Source organism: Calliphora vicina, chromosome 4 (genome assembly GCF_958450345.1).
Source record: "Calliphora vicina chromosome 4, idCalVici1.1, whole genome shotgun sequence".
NCBI lineage: Eukaryota > Metazoa > Arthropoda > Insecta > Diptera > Calliphoridae > Calliphora > Calliphora vicina.
This window is the reverse complement of record NC_088783.1, coordinates 57,329,240-57,343,015: the sequence shown is the minus strand read 5'-3', so window position 1 is coordinate 57,343,015 and position 13,776 is coordinate 57,329,240. Positions and strand designations below refer to the sequence as shown.

The 13,776-nt window shown below is 30.1% G+C and overlaps 1 protein-coding gene across 3 annotated transcripts in view; it reads left to right on the top strand.

The window, feature by feature from the left end:
- Positions 1-13,414, top strand: part of LOC135957869 (uncharacterized) — a 54,691-nt gene extending 41,277 nt beyond the window's left edge. For 2 of the 3 annotated variants that reach the window (XM_065508684.1, XM_065508682.1), the window contains exons 3-5: positions 7,464-7,851; positions 7,919-8,185; positions 12,297-13,414. In XM_065508684.1, coding sequence (XP_065364756.1) covers positions 7,464-7,851; positions 7,919-8,185; positions 12,297-12,584 — 943 coding nt within the window. In that variant the 3' untranslated portion in view covers positions 12,585-13,414. The remainder of the gene's footprint in view (positions 1-7,463; positions 7,852-7,918; positions 8,186-12,296) is intronic. The other variant, XM_065508683.1, reaches the window with a different exon arrangement.
- Positions 13,415-13,776: the final 362 nt, after the last annotated feature.

Below are 13,776 nucleotides of genomic sequence, written 5' to 3'. Positions count from 1 at the left end.
CATACGAATTGAAGATTGAGAGACTCTATAAAAGAAAATCATTTTTGCACCGAATCATTATGTGCGATGAAAAATGAATCCATTACAATAACCCGAAGCGTAAGAGATCGTATGTGAAGTCCGGCCAACCAGCCGAAGCGACACCAAAGGCAAATATCCATTGCGCTAAATTAATGCTCTGTATTTGGTGGGATAAAAGGTGTCCTATCTATTATGAGGTGCTTAAATCTTGCCAGACCGTCACACGAAACCTATACCGAACACAACTAATTCGTTTGAATCGAGCATTGGCCGAAAAACATCCAGAATATGCGACCAGATATGAAACCGTTATATTCCATTATGACAACGATCGACCACATGTTGCAATACTTGTTAAAAAGTATTTAGAATGAATTGGTTCGGAAGTTTTGAATTACCCGCTTTATAGTCCAGACAGTGCTCCTTCCGACTACTATTTGTTTCGATCCTTGCAGAACGCTCTCTCTGCAAGATATTTGAGTTTTTAAAATTGACTTTTGGTATAAAATATGAGTGATCACAGAATGAGCCTATTTTTTCTATAACAGCAGTATTTACAAAGTTATTTACGATTTAAGATATTTGAGTTTTTATACCCTTCGCCATGAGTGGCATGGGGCTATATAAGTTTGACATTCCGTTTGTAATTTCTACATTTTTCATTTGCGACCCTACAAAGTATATATATTCTGGATCGTTATAGATAGCGAAGTCGATATAGCCATGCCCGCCTGTTGAAATCAACTTACCGTAGCTCCCAAATAACTTACATACATGATTCATACATCAATAATTCTTCCGGCTCGTTGCTATTTAAAATCGACAAAATCGGCCCACAAATGGCGGACAACCTCGATTTTTGACCTATTTATGATCTATATCTGGATTACTAAGTCATTAATATAGACAATATGGATATCCAATGATAGATATTTCAAAGTCCATTGCAACAATGTATATAAGGCTATAGTAATTTGGACCTACAATGGGTCAAAATCAGGTAAAATAATTTTTAACCCGAATTTTTTTTTTAAAAAAAAATTTTTTGTCATAAGTTTTTCTTTCACTAATAAATTAAAAAAAAAAATTTTAAAATTTGGAAAAAAAAAATAAAATAAAAACCAGGGACATAACTGTTATAACCAATATTCGAAAAAATCCTGAAATAATTGTTTATCAAGAATTTTTGAAAAATGGTCCCTGAATAACAGTTAAAAATAACCAATATTATTTTGGTCTTTGGTAACCATTATAAACGATTTTTATTTCATTTGGTCTTCAATAACCATTATAAAAGATTTTTATTTTTTTTGGTCTTCAATAACTATTATAAAATATTTTAATTTTTTTAGGTCTTTGATAACTATTATTAAAGATTTTTATTTTTTTTTGGTCTTCCGTAAACATTATGAGTACCAACAAAGTTTTTTGGTCGCATGGACCTAGTTTTCATGTAATTTAAAATAGACAGAGAAAGATAAATTGGTTCAGAATTTCATAAGAATCAAGAATATTTATGATTATAAACAGTTTTCTTTTAAAATGTGCAATATGTGACAGCTATGACTAATTATGGACCAATCGGCATAAAATTAAGTGACATGTCTTCTGTATATATGAAAGTTATTTGTGCTAAATTTTATTTGAATACCAACTTTTTTAAGAAATCTATACTCGTTAAAATGCTTTTCGGAAGTGGGCCTTGTATGGGAGCTATGACTAATTATGGACCAATCGTCACAAAATTTAGTAGTGAGAGTTCGGCTTATATAAAACTTATTTGTGCTGAATTTGGTTTGGATATCTATATAACTAAGATATTTATGAGGGATTATTTATTTTCAGATAGGACAATCGTTTGGGGGCTAGGAGAAATAATAGACCGATTTTAACCAAATTCAATAGACTTCGTCCTTGGGGCACTATACGCTATATCACTATGGTGGTGTAGGGTATAAATATTTGTAATGGCTGTAGTCTATCGAAGACCAAAAAAATAAAATTTTTTTATAATGGTTATCAAAGACCAAAAAAATAAAAATCATTCATAATGGTTATTGAAGACCAAAAAAATAAAAATCTTTCATAATGGTTATCAGTGACCGAAATAAATAAAAATCTTTCATTATGATTATTGAAGACCAAAAAAAATAAAAATCTTTCATAATGGTTATTAAAGACCTAAAAAAATTTAAATTTTTCATAATGGTTATCATAGACTAAAATTTTTTTGAGTTATTTTTAATTGTTATTACGGGACCTATTTTTTTGCAGTTATTTTTTCTATAACCAATTGCTTATTTAAAAAAAAATAACAGTTATTTCGGGTCCCTGATAAAAACAATTTTTTTTATATTTTCAAAAACAATTTTGAAACAAATTAAGTTTAGTTTGGTGAAGGGTATATAAGATTCGGCACAGCCGAATATAGTTCTCTTTCACTAATAAATTTGGAAACAAATTTAAATAAAAACAATTTCGAAATTTTTTTTTTTTTTTAAATTTTCAAAAACAATTTTGAAAAAAAAAATTAACTTTAGTTTGAAGAAGGGTATATAAGATTCGGCACTTTTACTTGTTATATATGTATATCTGCATTACTAAGTCATTAATGATAGATTTTTCAAGTCCATTGCCAACGATGTATATAAGGCTATAGTAAGTTTTACCTACAATGGGTCAAAATCGGGAAAAATATTTTTTAACCAGAATTTTTTCTTCACCAAAAAAATTTTTTCAAATAAATTTAAAAAAAAAGATTTTTAAAAATTTTAAAAAATTGGGATAAAAATTTTAAAATAAATTGAAAAACAATTTTGAAAAAAATAATGTTAAAAATAGAATCAGAGAGCAGAATATAGATTTCTTACTTGTTTAGATTGTTGTGGTTATATTCGGCATAGCCAAAAATAACAATCGTACTTGTTTAACGCTGACATTTGACCAAAAAAAAATATAAGAAGCAAAATAATTTCAGTAAAATTTTATACAATACAACATGTGGGTTAAGATTTTCATACTGCTGACGCACGGGTAATTTATTTTTTTGCGTTAAAAAAGTTGACTTTCTCAAATGTTAAATTTTGTATTAAATGGTATTATAATATTAAACAGTTTAAGCCACATTTTCTCAATCTCTGGTTATCGTTTTTCGTAACGATATACTTTTTGTATGACTACTGTCAGTATATCGTCACGATAAAAAATAACTAGAGATTGAGCAAATTAGGCTAAGTTTATTTAACTTTTTATGTGTGTCAACTTTTGTTCACTCACTACTTTTATTTTAATTTTAATATTTTATATGGCCATATGAGTCTAAGCAGTAGGGGTACTAAACGACCACCTACTACAACTTTTTAACTGTCACATCTATGCATGTCAGTATTTATAAGTAAATAGTATGTTGATCAACAATCTAAAATTATCTGCGCTCTCAAACATTTCATCAACAAAAAACCAATATTAATTACAAATTTTTGCACATTATTTTTTTCGTGACGATTTATTTCTATTTGCTTACAATAGTGTATCTTTCTATTTATTGTAAACATTTTTTATAAATAACAAAAAAAAAATATTGAAATAAACAAAAAAATGTTTCCCTTCTCTAATGACATGTGAATGGTGAGTGAATGGCTTTTCATTAAGCTCTCCACCTCCTAAGTAACTCTCAAACATTTCGTTTCAGTTTATAACCAACAGTATTGAACAGACACTGGGCTGTATTGATCGTTGAATTCCGTTAAGTTAAACGAAAGTGTCATACGTATTGTTTCTTGGTGTTTTGAAGTGTCAGACATGAAAAGTCAAATTCATTTTATGGCTTTGAAGAACTAAGACTTTGTGGCGACATTCCAAAAATTTAAAAGTGAAATAGAAACTATTAACGGTTAACTTGTAATATTTTGATTTTATTTGTCTTGTTTATATCTTTAATAACATAAATGATCATCAACATCATCCACCATCTTTAACAAATACAAAATGTTAAACATTTTCCATCGATTTGTATACCACATTTTAATTTTGTGCTGTTTTATTATTCGCAATCTTATTATGCGGGCTTTTGTGTGGAGGTGTGGAGAGTTTTATACTTGTACTCGTATTAGAAATAAATTCAAAACTCATTTTACACGCTCAAGTAGATTTAACAAATAAGGAACATTGTTGAAATTAGGTTTTAAATAATCATTTAGTTAACTAATTTAAGATTTTTGCTCTCTCTTACAACCGGAATTGAAATATTGTACAAGCGATGTATTTTAGCTGATTAGCAGGGTTTGGATATGTCTAAAGACGGTTAACGGAAAACAAGCAAAAAAAATACTGGGTCTTTAAATTAGCATAACCATGTACAATTTAAAGAAAACAGCAAAATTGGGAGGGAAATTAAAGATTTTAATACAAAATACTTAATTACGTATGCACAGTGGAAATAAATCTGCCATTTCTAATTGGCTGATCCGTTTGGCATGAAATTTCAAATAGACGTAGATGAGGAGTATTCGAGTTTATTTTTTGACGACGAACCCCATTCTCCTCAAGAGAGGCCACATAAATATGGAAGATTTGACACATTTGTATACCCTACACCACAATAGAGGGGAGGGTATTATATGTTAGTGATGATATTTCTAACACCCACCTTAAAGTATACCGATCGACTCAGGATCACAAAATCACTTCTGAGTTGATTAAACAATGTCCGTCCGTCTGACTGTCTTACAGGCTGTCAATGTAAACATTGTGGGCAAAGTACAGCAATTTTTAAGATATTTCGGTCAAATTTAGCTCATGAATTTTTTTTCGCCCCAATGACGAAGCCTATTCAAACTGGCTGCAAATCTTCAATTTATATAGGCAAATGAGTTTTGTATATACGAAAGTCAATTTTATGATGATCGAGGTCTTTGAGATCACCCGACATGACTAGCCATCAATTTGTTCACTCAGCGAACAATTTTTTTAAAAAACAAACAGAAACTGCGAAGCGTTTTGCTTTTCTGCAGATACACCCAGAGTCTCTGGCTGGAATCGAACCCGCAATAGTCCAGCACACTATCGACTAGTCTATCGGGGCACCCACTCATGTGTGCGCACATGTGTCTTGTTTGAACAGCTTTTATCAGTGTTATGTTCCCGTCCACACGAGACAAATTCATGTTTGGACAAGAAATTGTCCGCTGCGTAAACAAAGTGATGCTTGTTAAGAAACCTTTCGTATTGTGTACAGCTCACGTGGGTCCATTGATTGTTCTTTCGCCTAAAAGCCTGACACTAAGATCACCCAGTGCAGGACAATTGCAAAAGAAGTGTAAGATGGTCTCTTCCTGCTCCTCATTTTGACAACTCCTGCGGAAGACGTGGTGAGGCAGACCAAGTCTTGCAGCATGGGTACCAACAGTGAAATGCCCGGTGATCTTCGCCACCATATTTCATTGTAAACCTATCTGCTTGGTGTGTTTTCAGTCCAACGTAGGCCATATCATACTCGTAATAGTAGGTGGACTCATTATCCAACCTTGTTCATAATATGAATTATTTATCCGCTGCTTATACGTCGACAGCAGAATGCCACATAGGAAGTCTATTTCATCTACCGTTATCGAGGCTCCTATTCGTTATCCCTGTGCCCACGTACCCAATTGAGTACAACTGTTGAATGTCTCGCCATCTCATTTAAGGATGTCCGGCATTCCTGGACTCCTATCAGGGATTTGAGTGCAGCTTTACTGTTAGTATATATACGAATATATATTCCAGATAGCCTGTAATATCTGAGCCAGTTGGTCGCTATCCTAATGACCGATACCTCTGAATAATACTATATCCATTTGGGAGTCTATAAAACCCCTTCCGCCCCATTAAACCAAGGGACCACCATCAGATTCTTTTTATACCCTTCACCTTCGTGAGATGGGTTTATATAAATTTGTCCGTCTGTTGCAATCAATTTTCTGAAGAACCCAGATATCTTCGGGATCCAAATCTTCAATAATTCTGTCGGACATGCTTTCGAGAAGTTGCCTATTTAAAATCAGCAAAATCGGTCCACAAATGGCTGAGATATGAGGAAAAAACCAGGACAATCTCGATGTTTGACCTATTTTTGACCTATATCTGGATTACTAAGTCATTAATATAGACAATATGGATATCTAATGATAGATATTTGAAAGACCTTTGCAACGACGTTAATAATACCATTGGACCAATAATGGGTCAAAATCGGAAAAAATATTTTTTAACCCGAATTTTTTTTTCACAAAAAAAAAATTTAAATTTAAAAAAAAATTAAATTTAAAAAAAAAAAAAAAATTTTGCAAAAAATAAAAAAAAACTTTTGAAAAAAAAAAATTAGTTTACCCAAAAATATTTAAAATTTGTATTTTGAAGTATAATTTGGTGAATGGTATATAAGATTCGGCACATCCGAATATAGCTCTCTTACTTGTTTTTTTTATTAATTCTTCAATTACATAACCGAGCCCTTAGAAGTTCCCAGGAAAAACGTTCTAGGGGTGCAGTAATCAATATGATCAGGAAGATTTTGAATATGTACTTCCTATTATGCAAGCATGTCCATAGGATTTATAATGTGTTACATGCGTTGAGCCTTAAGGCAGTGGTCAGTGTCAACTTCTTGGCCATTAGATCTACTGGTAACCAGTTTAGTAGTGTGAAAAGCGACTTTGTAACGGTAGTACGCAATGCTCCTGTTATCAGGATAGCAAATGTCAGATTTATTTCCAAAATATTTTGATTTTACCCCCACTGTAGTATTTAGTACATACATGCTATGTACTTGCCTCGAACGAATAAATTAATTTATTTTTGTGTGAAACAATACTTCAAGCCCTGTTTTTTTTTTTAATTTTTTGTTATTATTAGTATTTTGTTTAATTTAAACTTTCGTTGAACTTTAGTCATTTACGGAAACTTCAACCAGTTCATTCATTCATTAATAAACCAGCGAGTGTTGAAACATCAACAACAACCTGTTGTACTTCTGTCTGGCGGATTTTGAACCAAACAACAAAAATTAGTCATTTCAATGGAATTTAAACTGAAACCAAGAAAAATTAAACAAATAATAATATTATAAAGTTGTGGCTGTTTATAGAATTTAACATAAAAAGAATCAGTTGTCTTTTCTGCTCACATTATTCTGACATCATCATAAATGTAAAATTAAAAACACGCAAATTGTACGTTAATCTGTAATGAAATATGCACAACAACAAAAATTAATGACGGCACTTATAAACAATCTATGAATCTAAAAATTGTTTTGTTTCTTTTTTTGTTTATAATTTAAATCTGACATTCTGTTACACTACTTGATTAAGTACTGAGATTTAAAAAGTATTCATTAAATGTAAAACATATTTAAATTCAGTTTTTACATAAAAGTTAATTTCTCTCTTATTAATTTCCAGAGATCCTGATATAAGTCTTTTAGATGGTCCTTCTACATCCGGTTTATCGTCTTTAGCTTGTGCTACTGCTGCTGCTACGGGTGCTACAGCAGTTGCTGCAGCTACTTCCGCACAATGTTTGGAATCTCATAATTCACCTGACACAACAAGTGAATCATCAACTTATAATCATCAGCAACAACATTCACCCACCACACCGAATAGTTCCACATCAACGGCACCTTTAATCTCACCACCTCAATCACCTTTGGAACAAACATTACAGCTTAGCAATAGTAATACAACACAACCGTCCATTACTAGTAATACAACAACCACAATGCCTGCTAAATCTCATCAACCCATACCAGTTATAGTTACAACCACAACTACCGCTGAAATAATGGAGGTAAAATTTTTATTTAGATACATTTTATTATCAATTCTATCTATCATTTGGTTATCATTATTTATAGGATACAAATTCTTTGCAGGAAAATCGTTTTTCTCTATTGGCTGGCAAGGATATTGTTACAAATGAATTGGATATTTATACCTTACCCTCACCGCCTACAAATGATTTGAATTCACAAGAAAATTTAAACAATTCGTCTGGTACGACTGTTTCACAAATAACGCCATCTGGATCTCCGCACAAAATGAATAACGGTTCGCAAAATGGTTCCGTTAGTAATACACCCGTTAAGAAAAAACATCAAAATCGAAATCATAATAATAATCAGGTAATTATACATATATTTAAGTTAGCTTAAAGCACCCTCCCCCATCTTGTTCACACAGCAAACAATTTCTTGTCTGCACATGGAGTTGTTCCGTGTGTACAACTAATATGTTCAGTTCGAACTAAGTTGTCAAGACAATTTGGTTCGCCTAACTACTTATGTCTAACATTAAATGTAATTTTCACAAAAAAACCAGCCAATTTAATTAATTACAAAGAAAACTATGCACATCAATACATTTTACACACACCGAAAAACATGAACAAATTTGAGTCCGTAATTCAGCCGACGTGTGCACAAAAACGATATCTGAGTTCTCACCTTAGTTGAATAGCTGCGAACAGTTCAGTAGTTAAATCTGGGCATCTTTTGGGCTGTCATATGATTTTAACATTCCATTCCCGGGAAATACAATAAACAAATCTTTTCATTCATTGCAATTTTTATACATTCATCATGAGTGGTAAGAGTATGTGTAAGTTTGTCAGTCCGTTTATAATTTCTACATTTTTTATTTATTTCTTTTACCCCTATGAGGAGCATAGGACCATTTTCGACCCCATAAAGTATATATCAAGTCGTAACAGCAAAAAAACGTAAGCGCCAAAATCCAAATTTACAGGGGAAGCTTTTTTAAATATCCTTGGTTGAAGTCCAAGTATTACCGTGAAATTGAGTATGTACGCACTGTTACTTCTTAACTAAACATTGCATTTATTTTATTTCATATAGGGTGAATTCCAAAATGTATGTATGCAATGCAGTCATATCTTTATCAAGACAAAGCATGCAAACGCGTAGTTAAAATTTAAAAAATACTTATCATACTGCCTGTTTTTACTTTTTCATACTGTTTGGCATCAATCCAAGTTTTCCAAAATTGTTATAAAAATAAAACAAACAAATTTCAAGTTTAAATTAGAGATGAAGATCTCTTTTTATTGTTAATAAATATTACCTCGTAGAAGGAATATATTGCGTTTTCTTAGTAAAATGCACGTAGTGCTTATGTCGAAGACAATTTGACAAGTGTTTTTTATTGCTAAAATAACAAGCATAATTTGGTGGCAAACAATATTTAAGGACCCGTTAACGGTTTACTCGCTAGAATCTAGTGAAATACTTCCAGCAAAGTTGCATAAAAAAGGAAGCAACAATAAATTCTAACGTTGTTAAAAATAGTATAATACGTTTAATGTAGTTATTACCAAAAGGATGCAACCTAAACACATACATTTTGCGATATGAAACATTATCAAAGTTTACACGGTTGCGTTAAGAATCGCTCGACTTTTTACGGTTGCATTGCATACATACATTTTGGAATTCACCCATATTTCCATGATAACGGGTATTTATGTCGCTTACGTCTTTTTCGCTGGGAGTTACACCCTTCCAATTTTAATAAAAACACAACTTAATGTTTAAATTTTTTTATTTTGTTCAAATTATATTCGTGTACAAAAATTCAAATTAACGTTTTTAACCTTAAAATACTAATATTAATTAATTTGTTAAAACTAATAAAGACGTAAAGCGCCACTTCATGTTCACAAAATATGTAGAAAAAACAATAAATTGTACATACGTCTAAATTGTTTTTGCTGTAAAATCATAACGGTACATTATACAGCGTTGGTATTTTGTGGGATGATGCGAATGATCGAGAACTACCGATTTTTATCAAAAAACGAAAATTGATAATCATGGCACTTACGTCTTTTTGGCGGTTATGGCTCGATATATTCTGGATCGTTATAGATAGCGGAGTCGATGTAGCCATATCTTTTTTTTTTTTTTTTTTTTTTTTTTATTAATTCTTCTATTACATAACCGAGCCCTTAAGGGCCTTATATGGTTAATAAAAGCTACTAACTATATAAAAAACTACAATTAACAAAAATATATACATTTAAATTTAAAGTACTATACATAGTAAATAAAGTACAAAATAAGTAATCATTAAGATTTGAGATCAATAAATAGAAAAAGTGAAAACAAGCCATAATGAATGCTGGATAAGATTCTTATTGTTTTTCATTGCTTAACAGTACATAGTATAGTTTTAAATAATCTTTATAAATCTGTTACGCGTTAAGATAAACATGCGATTCTGCAAGTTCTAATAATTTTAATTTTAATTGAGGAAGTGTATAAGAAAATTTTCTCAATTCTCTCGGTAAGGCATTCCAAATTTTAGATAAACGAATTTGAAACGATTTCTGAAAGCAGTTCAAGTGTCTAATGGGAAAAATTATCTGAGTGTTTCTGGTCGAACGAGAAAAATTAAACATGCCAACAATATACCCAGGGTAACCTTTAACAATTGATTTATAAAAATATATATATCTATCAGTCTGTTGAAATCAACTTTCGAATAACTTTCAATCACGATTAGCCCGGGTTCGGTTACAATTTAAATTCGGGAAAATGGACTAAAAATGCAAAAAAAAACGGCTACCTCGATTTTGGACCCAAGTTATTAACATAGACCATATAGATATCTAATAATAGAATGAAATTCGCACCGAAAATGGGTCAAAGTTAAAAAAAATATTATTTTAACCAGAATTTTTAAAAAAAAAAAATTTTCACTCAAAGAATGTTTCACTAAATAAATTGTTTTTTTCAGTAAAAATTTGTTTATCTAAAAAAATTGTTTCCAATCTTTATCTCAAATTATACTTTGGTCAAGGGTGTATAAGATTCGGCACAGCCGAATATATCTTATTATCAGATATAACTAACAATAAGTATTTAAATCTATTAACTAAAATTAAAACCCTAACGAGAGCATTGATTGACAAATTAATCTCATCTTAGCGGTGTGGTAGGTAGATCGGCGCTATGAAGCCTTGATCTGGTTTGGCTCTGTGCGAGATGTCGAGCATACGGAGTCGGGTGGCATTGTAATTTCAGTATATTGGCTGAAAAATTTTAGTTGGGGTGACAAAAATTCGATTATTTAAATCTATATTCTTCTGTGTGAACTGATTTACTGTTGCTGTAGTATCGATAAAATCTATAAATATAATCGAATCATTCGATTGACAACAAATCACAACGAATCTGTTTTATCTGTGCAGAAATAATACTGTAACATTAAGAATATAACTTACAAAGAGAAATTACCAAAATTTCTGCGATTTTCCAAAAAAAATATTACAAGGAATTTACAGGAAAATTTTCCCGATCCACACTAAAGCTCAATTCCTTTTATTCTACTAATTCATTATGCGGAGTATATAAATTTCATTAAAATTATTTAAAATAATGTTTAATATTAACGATTCAACTATGTTTTTGTGGTTTATTACACATTTCACTTCAATATTCAAACTTAAAATTATAGATTAAAATGAATTACAAATACTCGCTCACACCTTAACAGAAATGTGTTTACAAAGTATATCGAATTTCGCGGTTCTCCATAAACATCTTCATGATGTCAAAATAAATGGTGAACGTGTGGTTGGCTGTGAACGTGTTAAACAGTTTTAGAACGGCTGTTAAAACGTGTACTTTATTTTAATTACATTTTTTTGTTCAGCATATGGATTCATCGCAGCAAGAGGTTTTGAAACATCATTAAAAAAACTCTTTATTTGGTGCTTGTGACTAGAACAAATTTAATTGTCATATATACATTTTATTTTGCACTAACTTTTTGCAATACTATTAAAGAAACGTTTAATTTGAGACGGCGACACATTCGGCTACATGCTGTTTCTTATATTAATTTAATGATTTGAGGTTTCATAGTGAGAAGTGTAGCTGTGCACAGTGGTTTGGAAGAGAACAAAGATTTTCAATTAAAACAATTTTACAATAATCTATACTGTTGTAGTGGCTAGACTCGGAAAGGGCTCTTTATCAATTAGAATAAACTCAATTTCAAATAAAATTCACTAAAAGTGTAATAATATCACTGGCTGCAAAACATCATCATCATCATCTGTGTTAATTAATAATTAACACTTTAATGCTAAATAATCTTTATTATAACAATTTAAAACTAAACCAGATTTGTTTTGTTTCTCTTTTTTTTACTTTGTTTCATCTTTGTTGTCTTTTGCGCTTGCCCTATTGCCTAACACCATCCAACTCATAGGGAGATGTTAATTCGATTGAAAGTATAACAGAAGATACTGTAAGTGAAAAAATACCCACCGCCAATTTAGATTGGATCGATGCGGTGGTGCAGGAAAGACAAGATCGTGAAATTTTAGCCAAACCCAAGAAGAAGAAAAAGAAGAAACATGCCAAGGAATTGGATCAACTGGATGGTGTGCCCATGAAAGAGAATTCAACGGATGCATCTCTTAAGGATGAAGATGATGAAAAGGTAGTAAAATGTCTGTATTATACTTTGATGTGTTGTGATTGTACAATTTCGTAGACATAAAGCTACAAACAAACAATAGACATCTCCTAATTACGGAAATATTGATAAAAAAAATAATAAGAAAAACAATGCATTTAACAAATTATTTTTGTTTTTAAAATGACTGAAAACTTTAAAAGCGAAAAAATAACTTAAATCAAAATTAAATTTAATATAATATGATAAAAAAAAAGAAAAACAAAAATATTTTTTTTTTTTAAAAAAAAGCTACATATATCTAAAATAATTGATATATTACTCTTAAATAACTAAACATACATGCCAATTCGTATTTGTAAACTTAAAATTCCTAATAATTATTTAACGTTTTAGTAGATTTTTTTACTAAAAACAGACATATAGAAAGAAAATAATACAAAAGCAAACCCGAATTATTACTTAATAGTTTTTTTTTTAATAATTTATAAATTTATATACAAACACACACACACCCATATACATATATTTACAATCAACCTTAATTTAATAACTTGTTTAACTAATAATTAGTTTAACATTCTATATTTTAACAGTTATTTGAAATAACCTAAAGAAAGCAACTAATTAAAATAAAACGAAAAAAGAATATTAAAAATTACAATTAATTAAAACATATTTTTGATATTGAAAATTCTTGTATGTATTTTCTAGATTTTGTGTATTTTTTTTAACGCAAACAACTGGAATATAGTTCTTTAAGACATTTACATTTTAATTTAAAAAAAAAATAAAATGTTTACTACTTAAAATATGTAGTAATGCCGCTATAAAATCTAATTTAATAAAAGACAAACAAATTATAAATAATTTAACAAATTTTTAAATAAAATACAAATTTCATGAAATCTTTCACTTCTTGTTTTCAATAACACAGTTCAAAAGCAAAAAAAGGCTTCACTAGCCACTATATAGATTTGATGCATCATGGTTATCTAAGTACAAAAAATGGTAAAATTTTTTTAATTCTATGGATAGTTTTTTTTTCTAAAATTGTGAATTTTTTAGATGTTTCTCCACATAATTTATGATAACTCAAAAAGGAATAGTCCGATATTATTCAAAGAAAAGTTGAAATTTACATAATCTTTAACTGTTTATATATTGCGTTTTAATCAGTAGTTTCGGAGTTATAATAACAAATTGAAGCAAAAAAATATATTTTTTATGTGAAAATAGCTAATTTTTGTGTTTTAAAAAACTCAAGAAA